We start from the raw sequence: 16,966 nt of genomic DNA, 5'->3' as shown, positions 1-16,966 counted from the left end.
TGTGTGTGCGTGTGTATGTGCGTGCGTGTATGTGTGTTTTAATATTTGAAAGCTTCACCAAATACTTAAAAGGTAATAATAACGAGTTCCCAGCGACTTCTGTGGGCAAGTGAGAAGCTCTTCGCATTGAGGATTGGCCCGTTTCGGCACGCGCGCTCACAAAGGTTCCCCACCCATGAACTACACCAACGCAAGATTGTTCGCTGGGATAGAAGCGCCAGTTAACCACAAACCATAACAATCAATCAGTCTCCTCTACCACCTCCTCTTCCTCCTCCTCCTCCTCCTCTTCCTCCTCCTCCTCTTCTTCTTTTCCCTCCTCCTACTCTACCTCATCCTCATCAACCTCCTCCTTTTCCCCTCCTCCTCCATTCTACCTCCTCCTTCTCCCTCCTCCTCCTTTCCCCCTCCTCCTTTCCCCCTCCTCCTCCTCCTCCTCCTCAACCTCCTCGTTTTTCCCTCCTCCTTCTCTTCCACCTCCTTTCCCACTCCTCCACCTCCTCCTTTCCCTCCTCCTTTTCTTTTCCATCGTTATCCTCTTCCTCTCCCTCCTACTCCTCTTCGCCTATTTCTCCTCTTCCTCCTCCTCCTCCTCCTCCACTTTTCTCTAATACTCCTCCCCCGTCTCCTCGTTTCCTCTTCCTCCCCATTGTTCTCTTTCCTCTCTTCTTCCCCTCTTTTCCCTCCTCCCCCTCCCCTTTTCTGCTCCTTCCCCTTGTGTCCGTCTCACCCAGTCTGTCGTTCTCTCCATTTCTTCTTCATTTAAAATCGCTCCTCATTATTCCCCCTCCCACCCCGTGGCGCGCTGTCCAGATATAATTTTGTTTTTTTCGGCCAATGTCTGGATTGTTTTGTTTTGTACTTGGCCGGGGGTACTGACGAAGTACTGACGAGACACTGATCGCCATCGGCGTGGCAAATGGGTCTTTCCATCGAGATCGGGACCCCCGTCCGGTCGGGGGTACTGACGAAGTACTGACGAGACACTGATCGCCATCGGCGTGGCAAATGGGTCTTTCCATCGAGATCGGGACCCCCGTCCGGTCGGGGGTACTGACGAAGTACTGTGAAGTACTGACGAGACACTGATCGCCATCGGCGTGGCAGTAGGGTCTATCCATTGATCGGGACCCCCTCCGGCTGGGGAACCTGAGGACCTTTACGCCTTTGGTGGTGTTCTATCTCTCCGCCGCCAGCCGATTTTATCCAGGTGAGGCGGGGGGAAGGCTGGAACCCTCCCCAGTGTAGCACAGGGGCCATCTTGAGCCATCCATTTTGTTAATCCTCTCGCAGCGTTTTCTTGACTTTATTTTTACTGCTGCCAGGCTACTTTGCCATGCCCAGGGAACCCTATGTATAGAAGGGTAATGAAATCACATAGAATTCTTATCACCACGTTACGGTTGCTTAAAACGAATGAAATTGCCTGGCGCTTGTCATAACAGAATCTGAAAAGGTCTTCACCAGGGTAAAAGGGTTAACGTTTCCTCTTCTCATTGCTTCTCTTCTCTCTGACAACTCCAACCCTCCCCTCCTCGATTCCATTCTCTTTCTAATCATTCCTTCAGCCACTTCATTCCCCTTGTCCAAGGCCATTCCCCTGTTCCTCGTTTGAAGTATGCGACCAGATAACGGAAGCATTTAACAAGTCAGTAGACACTGGACTCTTGCCTATTTCTTTAGGGACAGGCAAACGTCGTTCCCGTTTTAAAAAAAGAGTGATAAATATTCTGGAAGCTCGCTAGCTGAGCTGGTTAGGGCGTCGTTACTTGCGGCGAAGGTCGAGGTGAGGGCGGTTCGAATCCTGCCACCGGCGAAGTTGAACCAAGGGCATGGTTCATTAAATTCCACGCTACAAAGCCCTCTGTGAGGGGCACCGTCCTAGCCTCCCGATAGGAGGGAGAGTGTGACGTTAAAACATATCGATAAATATTCTAGACACAACTACAGGCCAATCAGCTTGGCGTCGGTTATAGGGAAAATGATGTGTTCAACAATGGCGAATAGAATCATGGTTCACATCGAGAGACAGTTTGATTCGTAACTCACAGAATGGATTCACCAAGGGCAAGACGTGTTTAACTAATCCTTTATCCTTTTACACTAATGTCTACAAGGTGGCAGATAACAATGGTAATTACGATGTTATTTGCCTTGACTTTAGCGTAGCACTCGACAAGGTGCCCCACCAGAGACTACTAAATAAAATCAAAGCCCATGGCATAGAAGGAAAAGTGTTTGAATGGATTAGAGCATGGATTAGTAACAGAAAACAGCGGGTCACCATTAACGGTGTAAAATCCAAATGGGGGAGTGTTACTAGTGGAGTTCCCCAGGGTTCGATTTTTGGGTCCCTTATTGTTCATTTATATATATATATATATATATATATATATATACATATACATATATATACATATATATATATGTATGTATGTATGTATGTATACGACTTGGACAGTGTGATCAGTAGTGATGTTAGTAAGTTTGCGGATGACACAAAAATAGGACGCCATATTAGGTCAGAGGAAGACGCCAAGATACTGCAGGAAGATCTTAACTTGTTTACGTGGTCGGTAAAATGGCAATATAGAGGAGAATGACCAAAATGATATATGGGCTCAGAAATTTACCATACGTAGAGTGCGGGGTGATCTAATAAAGGTATTCATATAGGCCAATGGTTTTAACAAGGGTGGTGCAGACAAGGTCATAATATTAAGACAGCAGGGCAGGACTCGCAGTAATGGATTTGAATTGGATTAATTTAGATTTAAGAAGGAAATAGATAAAAATAGGTTTACTAGTTGTGTGGTTAACGAATTGAATAGACTTAGTAACTATGTAGTTAGTGAGCAATGAAACTATCGGTTGTTTTAAGAAAAGGTTAAATAGCTTTATGGATGGGGATGACAGGTGGTAATAGACATGGACCTTCCTGGTGTAGGCCTTAGGGTCTCTTGCAGTCTCCTTCCTTACCTTCCTTTCCTCTTCCTTCCCTCTCTTCTCCGTTCATTTTACTCTCTTCTCTCTTCCCGTCCAACTTCCCTCTCGCCTTCATTTTTCCTTCCTCCATTTCTTTCTTGTATTCTTTCCTTTTTTTTTTTCTTCATTTTCTCCTCCCTTCCTCTCCTCCCTTCCCCTCTTACCTTCCCTTCTCTCTTCCCTCCCCTCCCCTTCCTTCCTTCATTCCCTTCATTTCCTTTCCTTTTTTCTTCATTTTCTCCTCCCTTCCTCTCCTCCCTTCCCCTCTTACCTTCCCTTCTCTCTTCCCTCCCCTTCCCTCCCCCTTCCTTCCTTCCCTTCATTTCCTTTCCTTTTTTCTTCATTTTCTCCTCCCTTCCCCTCTTACCTTCTCTTCTCTTTCCTTCTTCCCTTCCCTCCACCTCCCTCCTTCCTTACCTTCATTTCCTTTCCTTTTTTCCTCTCCTCCCTTCCCCTCTTACCTTCCCTTCTCTTTCCTTCTTCCCTCCCCTCCCCTTCCTTCCTTCATTCCCTTCAATTCCTTTCCTTTTTTCTTCATTTTCTCCTCCCTTCCTCTCCTCCCTTCCCCTCTTACCTTCCCTTCTCTTTCCTTCTTCTCTTCCCTCCCCTTCCTTCCTTCATTCTCTTCAATTCCTTTCCTTTTTTCTTCATTTTCTCCTCCCTTCCCCTCTTACCTTCTCTTCTCTTTCCTTCCCTTCTCTTTCCTTCTTCCCTTCCCTCCCCTTCCCTCCTTCATTCCCTTCATTTCCTTTCCTTTTTTCCTCTCCTTCCTTTCCTTTTTCTCAAAACTAATCCCATTCTGACTTCCCCTCCCTTTTCCCTGATTTCCTTTCCTTTCCCTTCCTCTTCCCTTCCTCTTCCCTTCCTCTGTCTTTTATCCCTTCCTTCCCTTACTTCCTTCATTCCCGCTTTCCTTTCTTCCCTTCTTACGTTCCTTTCCCTTCCTCTCTCCTCCTCTTCCCCTCATCTTCCCTTCCTCCTCCTTTCCTCCCTTCCTTCCTCTCCGTCCTTCCAACCTACCAACCTTCCTTCCTTCCCTTTTTACATTTCCTTCTTTTTCTTCCTCTTCCTCTTCCTCTTCCTCTTCCCTACTTTCCCATTCAACCACTCCCTCCTTCCTCCCTCCCCTCCTTTCTTCCCTTCCCTTCCCTTCCCTCATCTTCCCTTCCCTTCCTTCCCTTCTTTCATTCCCTTCCTTTTCTTCCTCTTCCTCTTCCCTACTTTCCCATTCATCCATCCCTTCCTTCCTCCCTCCCCCTCCTCCTCCCCCTCCCCTCCTCCCCCTCCTCCTCCCCCTCCCCCTCCCCCTCCTCCTCCCCCTCCTCCCCCTCTCTTCCCCTCCTCTTGGCCTCTTGGTCCCCCGGAGAGAGGCTTTCCTCTATGTGTCCACTCTTTCCGCTGCATGACGTCAAGCACCACCACCACACACTCCTCCTTCTCCTCCTCCTCCTCCTCCTCCTCCTCCTCCTACGCGATGCGAGACAGTTAATCTCTCTCTCATAGGGATTTGTTGAAATTGCTCTCTCTCTCTCTTCTTCTCTCCCTTCTCTCCTGTCCTCTCCCGTCCTCTCTACATCAGTTTCTGTGTGTTTGTATATATATATATATATATATATATATATATATATATAATATATATATATATATATATATATATATATATATATATATATATATATCTTCCTCTCTCCCCTGTCCTCCCCTCACTCCTCTCTCCCCCTTCCATTTCCCTTCCTCTTCCATTCCTCCAGTGTCCTTCTTTCCCATTGTCCTGGTGGCCCTCGTCATCTTTGTCCTTCTTTTCCACTCCTCCTCCTCCTCCTCCTCCTCCATTTAGCCTTTGTTCATGTTTTCTTCTTTCCCTGGGTGTTCTTGCTCTCTCGCAGCTCTTTAGTAATCTCGTTTTGTCAAATCTCTCTCTCTCTCTCTCTCTCTCTCTCTCTCTCTCTCTCTCTCTCTCTCTCTCTCTCTCTCTCTCTCTTTCTCTGCCGCACTTTGCCGCCTCGCGTCTTTATCCCATTGCGGTGGCACCCGCTACATTAGAGAGTTCACCGGCTCTCTCTCTCTCTCTCTCTCTCTCTCTCTCTCTCTCTCTCTCTCTCTCTCTCTCTCTCTCTCTCTCTCTCTCTCTCTCTCTCTCTCTCTCTCTCCCTCTCTCTCCTCTGGAAAACACTAAATGGAAACCCAGGTGCATGTTGACGAGGACCAGAGCTTCTTTGTTTTCGATAATTACTTTCGGAGTAAAATGTTTCTTTTCGCTTCTTCCCGCCGTGGATGACTCGGAGGGAGGGGCCGCCGTTCCGCCGCGCCGTGCCGCGCCGCCGTGCCGTGCCGCCGCGCCGCGCCGCGCCGGGACATTTTAACTTTCATACCTCGTGTCTCCGAGTTGCAGTGATTGCGGACAACCCCAAGTCCGTTCACTTACGTCAGGAGACCAAGCACATATTCTGACTTAACCTAACTTAACCTCACTTAATTTAACTTAACCTAACTTAACCTAATTTAACCTAACCTAACTTAACCTAATCTAACTTAACCTAACTTGACCTAACTTAGCCTAACGTAACCTAACCTAACTTAACTGAACCTAACTTAAACTAACTTAGCCTAACCTAACCTAACTTAACTGAATCTAACTTAACCAAACTTAACTTAACCTAACCTAACTTAACCTAACCTAACTTAACCTAACCTAACTTAACCTAATCTAACTGAACCTAATCTAACTGAACCTAACTTAACCTACCTTAATTTAACATAACCTAATTGAGTTGGCATCAACCATTTCTCTCAGATGAATTAAACCATCAGGCGACTGCTAGGCTGGAGATGTAAGTCCTGTAATTCAGCGAAAGGATTATTGTTACAAATTAGGCAACCCCCCCCCCCGTTCCTTTTTTAACCATTTTGTTATAACGAACACAAGACAATATCATTCTGAGTTTCCAATATGGGGGTCATGGACCCCAAGATCAGAGTGTTACTCAGGAAAGAAAATCGAAATAGCAGCCTAGATGACATGCAGTAGGCACTTTGAGGAAAAGCGTTCTGTGTGTAGTTTCTGAATGATTTTTGGGTGCTGAATTCATATCTGGGGTATGCCAAGCTGTAAGAGTTTTTTTTTCCAGAAATCACACAAAAAAATGACAGTCGAAACCATCTTGTTTATTTATTACATGTAAGGAACATAAGATAAAAAACAATCAACATTCAGTGAAATGGGGAGGTGCACAATGTTTCACAAATTGGACCACAAAACGCTTATGATAGAAATAGACACTCAACTGTTGATTCTATTCAATGTTAAACGAGGTATGATAGATAATAGATTACCATGATGTTAGTGATATTAGATACGTAACTTAGAAAGAGTATATTTGATCATGAGTCACATAGAACTCACGTCCATTGACGTAAAGGTTATTTCCGTATATATCGAGTACGGGAATTTCTTCCTTATCTTCAGAGAGAGACTATGCTGGTAGCCCTGCTTTCCTGCATTTCTTGACTCACTGTGTTTTTTTTTTTTTTTTTTTTTTTAATAACAAAAATCTCATCGTACCATCTACCAAGGGACATGCAAGGTTACTCTGGATTTTTTTTTTTTTTTTTTTTTTTTTTTTTTTTTTTTTTTTTTTTTTTAATAAATAAAAATATCGTACCATCTGTCATGGGACATGGTAAGGTTCCTCAGTGCATTTTTTTTTTTTTTTTTTTTGAGCGAGTATTTCACCATGTCCTTGGTCATATATTTTGGAAAAAAAAATATATATATATCATCATCCAGATGCGAAAGTGATATCTAGAGATATTAGCTAGATAAGGTCCCCAAAAAAATTCCCACCCAAGGAAGAAATTGGCCTCAATTTGCCACAAGGAAATCCGGACAGTGCGCCACGGCATTTGATCGGACCTTAATGTATGGAGATTTCTTCATTAATATGTGCGCCATTTTTATATGGAGAGAAGGGCAGGGGGGAGGGGGAGGGGGAGGGGGGAAGGTATCAAAATGCTACGACCATTTCTCTGTGAGGACATTACTAGTAACGCACTTGGGTATTCTGTCTCCCCCATTTCTCTCTCTCTCTCTCTCTCTCTCTCTCTCTCTCTTTTACTCCCTCCTTTTCTCCCCTTCTCCCTCCCTCCCTCTCTCTCCCTTCCTCCCTCCTTCTCTCCCCTTCTCCCTCCCTCTCTCACTCTCTTTCCCTCTCCCTCTCTCACTCTTTACTTCTCTCTTTCTCTCTCTCTCTCTCTCTCTCTCTCTCTCTCTCTCTCTTCTCCCTCTTTCTACCCCTCTCTCTTTCTCTCCCTCTCTCTTTCTCTCACTCTCTCTCTCTCTCTCTCTCTCTCTCTCTCTCTCTCACACACACACACACACACACACACACACACACACACACACACACACACACACACACATTCTCTTTCTGTATATATGTGTATGTATGTATATGTGTGTGCCTGTGTGTGTGTATGTGTATGTATATTTGTCCATCTCCATATATATCCATTTCTCTTGCTGTACTAGGGTAGATTTTACATTTAGAATAATACCTTTTGCCCTCCCGTACAGCCTCGGCCTTCCGTACAGTCCTCCTCCTTCTCCTCCTTCCACTTCTCCTCTCCTTTCTTTTTATCCTCCTCCTCTCCTCCTCTCCTCCTCTCGTCCATTCCCCCATCAAATTGACCCATTACCTGCCAAAATATTTCTGTAGTCGCAAATTGGACAGACGCTCGAAACCTTCTCATTGGTAGATCGTTCAGTCCAAAGTGTCCGTCCCCCCCCCCCCCCCCCCCCAAAAAAAAAAAGAGAGAGAGAGAGAGAGAGAGAGAGAGAGAGAGAGAGAGAGAGAGAGAGAGACATCCTTTGCACGTCTTCACAAAAGACCCGACTGATTCGCGACCTACAGACCGGTGGTATTCTTGAAAAAAAAAAAAATCCTTACATAAATTTTATATAAATCCTTGGAAGGGAAATATTTATAAAAAGGATAGATTTTTTTTTTAATTTTTTTTTATTTTTTATTTTGTTGTTGTTAAGAATACCACCGTAAGATTCTTACGGTGGTATTCTTATTTTTTTTCCATATATAAATCTTTCTCTTCCAAGGACTTGTAATTTATAAGATTCATATAAGGAATTTTTTTTTAAGAATACCACCGTTAGTCTTGTCAGTAATTCTCTTTCCCATCTCCATCTCTTTCCCTTTCCTTCTCTCCTCCTCACCTTTTCCTTTTCCTTTCTTTCCTTCCCTTCCTTCCTTCCTTCCTTAACCTTCATATTCCGTTCCCTATCCCAATTTTTCGAACTGTCTTTGATCGCTCAGCTAATCGCGTTTGACGTTTCGACAGACATCCAAGGCACCCATTCTTTCGGCATAAGGATGACGGACTTCCATGCCATTCCTAACTTTCAACGTCCTTCCAGTCACAACACCTACTATGGCCTCCAGGTAGCTTCCAGTTCAAAGCTCCTACGACGAACCTCCATGCCATTCCTAACTTTCAACATCCTTCCAGTCACAACACCTACTATGGTCTCCTGGTAGCTTCCAGTTCAGAGCTCCTATGACGGACCTCCATGGCATTCCTAACTTTCAACGTCCTTCCAGTCACAACACCTACTATGGCCTCCCGGTAGCTTCCAGTTCAAAGCTCCTACGACGGACCTCCATGCCATTCCTAACTTTCAACGTCCTTCCAGTCACAACACCTACTATGGCCTCCAGGTAGCTTCCAGTTCAAAGCTCCTACGACGAACTTCCATTCCATTCCTAAATTTCAACGTCCTTCCAGTCACAACACCTACTATGGTCTCCTGGTAGCTTCCAGCTCAGAACTCCTACTTTACCCTTGGTCACACTATCGTCGAAAAATACTCGTCCGTAGGACATTATCCGTAAGGAGTTTCTTCTCCAATTATCCTCCGACCCTCCTGTCGGATTTAAAAAGGAAATAGGCAAGAATTGGTTTACTAATAGGGTGGTCGACGAATGGAATAAACTTAGTAACCATGTAGTGAGCGCTGAAACTATCAGTTGTTTTAAGAAACGGTTAGACAACTTTATGGATGGGGATGACAGGTGGTGATGGATACGGAGCTGCCTAGTGTAGGGCTTATGGTCTCTTGCAGTCTCCTTCATTCTTATGTTCTTATGTTCATCCACATCAACACAGACGACTCCCTCCCGTCGCCCTGACAGCTGAGAATGTTATTTAATGTCTGAACATGCCACAGAGGGAAACCCCCACATCCTCTCCTTTCGCTTTAGTCTTTATCGTTAAACTCTTTGCCATTCTCGTCAACTTTCAACTCTCCGTCCTCTTCCTTCATTAACCGTCTTTGGCACACGCAGTAGATTTAATTTGGAAATGGATAGAAACAACTTCGCCAACCGTGTAGTTAATGAATGGAATAAACTTTCTGCAGAGGCAGTGCAATGTAGTTCAGTTTGAAGATTTAGGATTCATTTTAACACCTAAACAAGATGCTGTAATGACTGCCATTTATTTTATATATATATTTTTTATTTGTCTGTTTATTATTTGCTTGATTTTTATTCATTATTAGTTATATGTCAATTTATTATTATTTACTATTTACCTGTTTGTTCATTATTTAATTATGCCAATGCATTTATTTATTTGATTTATTATTATTTATATTATCATAATTTTTATTTATTTAACATTATTATAATATTTTCGCATCCGACCTAGTTATGGACCAAAAGGTCTCCTGTCGGCATGTTCCTTCTTTTTAATCCTTTGTAACGCCCAAGAAGATCTCTGCCCGTTGATCCGTGAGCCGCCGAGTTAGGAAATCCATTCGTGGATCAATGAATTCCCTCTTAATATTTCCTTATCTATTTAACTTTGGTTGTGGATGTGCTGTGTCTTGCGACACTGCTTCTGACCCAGGGCAGTGGACAAGATGCAGGGATGACCCGTCATCCCGGAGGTGCCAAGATAAGAGGGAGGGAAGAGGGTGGAGGGGAGTGGAGTATGATAGGGTTGGAATGGGTGGGAGTGGTTTCTATGCCTTTTTTTTGGCTACCCCCCGTGTAAGGGGGAGAAAACCTTTGGTATATGTATGTATGTATTTTCCTTTGACTGTGTGTCACCTCATGTCTGCATCACCACACTCCCGTCGTTTAAAGACATCACAATTTCCATATTCAGAAGATGATGACGAGCCTACATGGTGTTAGGACAGGTAACATTCATTGCTGGGAATCGAAGAGGAATGCGGGATTCTAACCCACGACTGAACGAATACGAGACTAGGGCTCCACCAGCACATAGTTAACCCACGACCCTGTTACTTCCCAGCCCTTTTACGATCTTTGATATCGGAGCGATTTTGTCCCTGATATGGAAGGGCTGGTGAAACATCGGCTACGAAAGACGAGTACAGTGCACCCTTGCCTCCTCGACCACCAGCATCCTTGTCTCCGGCCGCAGGTCCCATGCCACGTGGCACGTTGTTTGCGTGCGACCTCGATTCTCCGATGACCTGCGACGTCTTTTTTTCGCCCACGGCCGCGATCAACACACGGATTTCCCCTCTCCCAGCCTCTTACCCCTCTCTCTCTCTCTCTTTCTCTCTTCTCTTTCTCTTCTCTTTCTCTTCTCTTTCTCTTCTCTCGTTCTCTTCTCTCTTTCTCTTCTCTCTCTTCTCTCTTTCTCTTCTCTCTCTCTCTCTCTTCTCTCTTTCTCTTCTCTCTCTTCTCTTTCTCTTCTCTTTTATCTCTCTTTCTCTCTCTTGCTCTTCTCTCTCTTCTCTCTTTCTCTTTCTTTCCTACCATTGTTCCTCTCTTCCTTCATCTTGCCCTTTCTTCTTTCTTTCTATTCTCCTCCTTTCTTTAATTTTTCTTTCCTTCTTTCTCTCCTTTCCTTCTTTCTTTCTTTCTTTCCTTACTTCCTCCCTTCTTTCTTTCCTTCCTCCCTTCTTTCCTTCCTTCTATTCTTCCTACACTCCATCATTTCTTCATCCCTTCTCATCTAGTATTCTTATGTCTTTCTACTTTCTCGGCACATTTTCCAAAAAACTTGTCTTCGTTATCGGCAACATTTATACTTCTTCCTCTCCCTACTCACCTCCCTCGCCCTTATCTCTCCTCTCTCCTCTCTCCTCTCCCTGTCCTCACCATATCGCTCTTTCATTTCAAGGTTAATTTTTGTTTTGCAAGAATTTCATTTCTCAATTTTAATTGGATGAGCAGCGAGACAGTGGTACCGATGGACTCAAGAACTCGAGGACCTGGTTCTTATCACTGAGAAGAATCAGATGTACGTCGCCCCCCTCCCCCTCCCCCTCCCCCCACCTTTCTAACTGTTCATTAGATACTTGACAAAAGACAAAATCATTTCAAAGGGGCATGTTTCCCCGCGAACATATTTCGAGTGCAAGTGAACTATAACTACTGTAGGAGAGAGGGCAAACGCAGAGTATGGGATCCAATGTATTTGACGTTTCGCCCAGAAGGGCTTCTTCAGAAGCTCATATGAGCTACAACTACTCCGTCAATATACAGAGCTCCTCGCTTCTGATCCGTGAAGCATCCATATACACACAATATGTTGCCCAAGTGGACAAATATTTCTTTCATACAATGCCCAGGGTTCCTCCCGACCTGGTAGTCACATTCACAACCAAATACCTCCAAAGGAGACTCTGTCACGTGATTTAATCCAGCTTTAGCGAAAATCCCTCTCACTGTCTGTTCGAAGGTGGTTTCCAATCTCAGTCCGTGGGAGTGAAGTCGCCGTGCATCTTCATTGTGGATTTTATATATAGAGAATAGCTTTTAACTTTTACTGGCCTTTCTCTCTGCTGCCTTCCTTAAACCTCTTCTCTACTGTATCTGCAAGTCCACCGATTCGGCTCGATGTTGCCCCCAAGAAAGGAAGTCCTGGTTAGTGTCGACAAAGAAGGAGGAGGAGGAGGAGGAGGAGGAGGGGTGATATTAATAATAATGATAATAATGTGTGAACATTGTGACGAATGTGGATAGCAGGTAAAGGGAACACGGGCTGAGGGAAATACTTTTATTCCTGACTAGTGTCGCGAAACTAGTCAGGCGAAACTAGTCAGGAATAAAAGTGTTCCCCTCAGCCCGTATTCCCTTTACCTCCTATCCACAATAGTAATAATAATGATAATTATGATAATAATGATGATGATGATAACTCTCGCCAGACCATCTGACGAATGGAATAAACTTAGTAACCATGTAGAAAGCGCTGAAACTATCAGTTGCTTTAAGAAACGATTAGACAACTTTATGGATGGGTATGACAGGTGGTGATGGATACGGAGCTGCCTAGTATAGGCCTTATGGTCTCTTGCAGTCTCCTTCATTCTTATGTGACCAAAGTTTCCCACAATCTTTGGCAAATCGTTTCGTTTCTGTTACCAGTTCCATTTCTTTCCAGGTGTGGGCCAGCACGAGATGACGTCATGGGCCAGCTTTAAGAGCATTTTCAAATTCCTGGATGTGATGTACAAAAAGGCCACCAGGTCGGAAGAGATGCAGAAACCTTCTGATCGTAAGGAATTGTAGGTCCGGATGCAGACCCCCCGAGAAGGAGAAGAGGAACCAGGAACCAAGCTGAGTTCGTGGACTGATGGACTTCGAGTATCGTCCACAGCCGTAGAGCTTTTCTTAGAATCTGTTGAATTCTGAAACTATCTGCGGAAAGGATCGCAGGTTCCTTTCAAGAAAGAATCATAGTCGGATGGCTCTATTCCCAGTGGCAGAGTTAGCTTTCTTTCCCCCTACCATACTTATACACTATGCCCTTCCCACCCCCTACTTTCGGTCAAGCCAAGGCGAATACCGCCCTCCCCCTCCCCCATCCCCATCCCCTTCTTCCATCCGGTTCTCAAGTTTAATTTTCACTGCTTTCGACGAGCAATTATAAATGAACACAGTGAACAAACCAAATACACCAAAATTCATGTGGTCACGGGAAAATTCAGTTGTTCTTCATAAAAGCTAAATTTCTAGATTATGCATTTGTTGGTAACGTATGCTGAGGTCTCCAGTTTGGGAATCGGTAAATTAGAATTTAATTCGGACGAGGGGAAGTTTATGTAAAACTATTTGAGGGGAGGTAAATCTACTCAGTTTTGTGTTCGGTCTCATACAAACGCTGCGTTGCATTTAACTTCGACGACATTGACGTCCTCCGTACCACAATTGATCTGAAATCCATCCCCCAACCGAATGACATCATTTGCTGTCAGCTGAAAAAAGATAATGATGATATTGATATAGAATTAAATACAGAATAAATTAACAAGAGATGCGTCACTCACTGTGTTGAAGAGATCAACGTGATATTCGATCCCTACAAATTGTTTGAACCCAAGTGTCAAAAATCTGCTCCACTTTTACCAATGATTTCTTCCATTAGAAAGTAGAATTTTGAAAAATTCATTTGGCGTAATAATAAAAAATTGCAGGTAGATTTTATGGACAAGCCTTTAATTCAAATGGAGTTATACAAAATCACGTAAAATTCTACCTTAGATTTTATGGACAACCCTTTAATTCAAATGGAAAATCACGTAAAATTCTACCTTAGATTTTATGGACAACCCTTTAATTCAAATGGAAAATCACGTAAAATTCTACCTTCTAGTGACAAAGGGTTCGCCAGAGCTGAAGAAAGGATGAGAGGCAAGTAGCTGTTCATGTGTATCTTGCCGAGTCTTCTGATAATAATTGAAACTCATCACTTGAAACTAATAGGAAGAGCAGAGTTGGATTTGTGGTGCCTCGATTGTAATTCATTTTCGTTAGCGTGTGTGTCCTACATGACACTGACGCTTCTGTATGAGGCGTTAGCTTGGGGAAGAGTTTTGTCTTTTAACAAGTTCATTTAATTGTTGTGTTCAGGACAAAATAGTTACTTTGTGAAAGGGAGTGCAAAATAATTTTTTTTTTCCCTTTATTATCGTAATTCAACGGTCGTTTTAACAGTCTTTGCCCAATGTGGGTTTTATATTTTAGCTCAAATATATCCCTTTTCTCTGCACTCATTCTTACTCGTAGACACACTAACATAGCACCTTACAGTTATTGTTCTTTTTAGTGTCTGATCGCCGACGACGTCAATAAACTTCCTTGCAAACATTCTTCGTCCGTCAGTCATTGACCCATTAAGCACGACGGCGCACTTTACATATCTTGTTCTGTTTAAGTTCAGTAGGTCAGAGCTGGGCGCGTTACCGCCAGACAGGAAGTGCGTTACCGAAAAATCTGGGGGTGCATATCCGTCAGTGCGTTACCGATTTTAATTTCCTTAGAGCGTTCCGCGTTACTGCGCATGTGTATATGTATACATACGCAGTATGCATACGCGGATTTTTTGGTAACGCACTACCTGTCCAGCGGTAACGCGCCCCGCTTTTCATGCATCTAACGTTTTTTTTTTTCCAGCAATAAACAGTATTTCTATCCTTGAGATTAATATCGCTTCGATGAGACAGGTTCATTGAGATTGTAAAGGAAATGGTTAAGTTAGGTTGCACAATGGAAGAATAGTAGAAGATAACAGCGACCATTTTTTCTTTATTGCAATTTTTAAGTGGAAGTTAGCCTCCAGTCATATTAGAATGTTAAGTCCTTAAAATAACGAATCTACAAAACCTACAGTCGATGTTCCCCCATGATTCGGAGTGCCATGGTTGATTAAAACCTCCTTCAGTGAATTCCTTCTGCAGGAACGTCGACTGCCTTTAACAGGCTTGAAGGTGGATGGAGACTTCTCCTTTGTCACAGTAGGCGCTGCCGGCCTCCTCCTGTTGTCAGTTTAATTCCTCCCACGTTATTCCATTCACCGGCTAAACACGATATTTTCAGCTAAATAAACAGAGAAGTCGAACGGGGCTAGATATGGGGTGTGAAAAGATCTGTAGATTAAAGATCTTCGGCCAATGTGTTATGGTTAGGTTGTTCACATTGGCTTCAACACTTCCAGCACTTGCTGTTGCACTTGTTGAACAGGATCGTCCAAGATTAGTCAGAACAAGATCTGTTAAGGACGTCACCAGAGCAAAGGAATTTAAAAGTAGGCCTGGGTTTGCATAGTCCAAGATTAGTCAGAACAAGATCAGTTAAGGACGTTACCAGAGCAAAGGAATTTAAAAGCAGGCTTGGGTTTGTCCTTGCTGAAGAGGATCGTCCAAGATTAGTCAGAACAAGATCTGTTAAGGACGTCACCAGAGCAAAGGAATTTAAAAGCAGGCTTGGGTTTGTCCTTGCAGAACAGGATCGTCCAAGATTAGTCAGAACAAGATCTGTTAAGGACGTCACTAAAGAAAAGGAATTTAAAAGCAGGCTTGGGTTTGTCCTTGTTGAACAGGATCGTCCAAGATTAATCAGAACAAGATCTATTGAGGACGTCACTAGAGCAAAGGAATTTAAAAGTAGGGTTGGGTTTGTCCTTGCAGAACAGGATCGTCCAAGATTAGTCAGAACAAGATCTGTTAAGGACGTCACTAGAGCAAAGGAATTTAAAAGTAGGCTTGGGTTTGTCCTTGCAGAACAGGATCGTCCAAGATTAGTCAGAACAAGATCTGTTAAGGACGTCACTAGAGCAAAGGAATTTAAAAGTAGGCTTGGGTTTGTCCTTGCAGAACAGGATCGTCCAAGATTAATCAGAACAAGATCTGTTAAGGACGTCACTAGAGCAAAGGAATTTAAAAGTAGGCTTGGGTTTGTCCTTGCTGAACAGGATCGTCCAAGATTAATCAGAACAAGATCTGTTAAGGACGTCACTAAAGAAAAGGAATTTAAAAGCAGGCTTAGGTTTGTCCTTGTTGAACAGGATCGTCCAAGATTAATCAGAACAAGATCTATTGAGGACGTCACTAGAGCAAAGGAATTTAAAAGTAGGGTTGGGTTTGTCCTTGCAGAACAGGATCGTCCAAGATTAATCAGAACAAGATCTGTTGAGGACGTCACTAGAGCAAAGGAATTTAAAAGTAGGCTTGGGTTTGTCCTTGCTGAACAGGATCGTCCAAGATTAATCAGAACAAGATCTGTTGAGGACGTCACTAGAACAAAGGAATTTAAAAGTAGGCTTGGGTTTGTTCTTGCGGAAGAGGATCGTCCAAGATTAGTCAGAACAAGATCTGTTAAGGACGTCACCAGAGCAAAGGAATTTAAAAGCAGGCTTGGGTTTGCATAGTTTCCCATTGCACAAAGAAATTCGTTGAAAATCAGCTTTCCATTGGCGTCGCTTTCAGCATGGATGTCGCGTTGGCCGCATTATGGCCGCGTGGTAGAAATCGTGATTGTTTTCAAGCAAAACGCATTTTTGTTTTCTGGTAGTGCCATTGTCCTGGAGTTATGCCGTTGCCAGATGGGTTGATACATAGAATACCTTTATTTTTGCAGGTCAGTGTAATAGTCATGGTTGAAATAAAAATGTTGAATTTCATAGTTTATTTATTGCCTAACAAATGTAATACACACTCACAAACACACACACACGTGTGTGTGGGTATATATATATATATATATATATATATATATATGTGTGTGTGTGTGTGTGTGCATTTTACTTTTTCGGGTAAAGGGCGCTTTCGGGAAGAGGGGAATGTCTGTTGAGGAAGAACGGGAGAGGACAGAAGACAGGGGTGAATGGAGAATGGTTGAATATGGATGAAGTTGTGATTGCATGAGGTGGAATGGGCGGGGGGATGGGGGGGTGAGGTAGTATGTGTGAACATAATTTGACGCAGCCCGAAGGGATTTCTCCCCGTCTTCTCCCTTTATGTAATGGAGGGACGGAGACGGGGGGTCGCCGATTTAATGAAGCAGCCTTGCTGTGTCTTGCGACACTGCTTCTAACCCAGAGCAGTGGACAAGGTGCAGGGATGACCCGCCATCCAGGAGGTGCTAAGATGAGAGGGAGGGTGGAGGGGTGTAGAGTGTATTAAGGGATGGAATGGGTGGAAATGATT

The 16,966-nt window shown here is 43.6% G+C and overlaps 1 protein-coding gene across 2 annotated transcripts in view; it reads left to right on the top strand.

Moving 5' to 3' along the window:
* LOC143018286 (cotranscriptional regulator ARB2A) overlaps positions 1-16,440 on the top strand; it is a 93,570-nt gene extending 77,130 nt beyond the window's left edge. For both annotated transcript variants that reach the window (XM_076173613.1, XM_076173614.1), the window contains exon 9: positions 12,424-16,440. In XM_076173613.1, the coding sequence (XP_076029728.1) occupies positions 12,424-12,551 (128 nt within the window). In that variant the 3' untranslated portion in view covers positions 12,552-16,440. The remainder of the gene's footprint in view (positions 1-12,423) is intronic.
* Positions 16,441-16,966: the final 526 nt, after the last annotated feature.

The sequence above is a fragment of the Oratosquilla oratoria genome, chromosome 34 (genome assembly GCF_046742065.1).
Source record: "Oratosquilla oratoria isolate Oo_2021 chromosome 34, ASM4674206v1, whole genome shotgun sequence".
Lineage (NCBI taxonomy): Eukaryota > Metazoa > Arthropoda > Malacostraca > Stomatopoda > Squillidae > Oratosquilla > Oratosquilla oratoria.
Note: the sequence above shows the minus strand (reverse complement) of the source record. Positions and strands in the feature narration are given on the sequence as shown.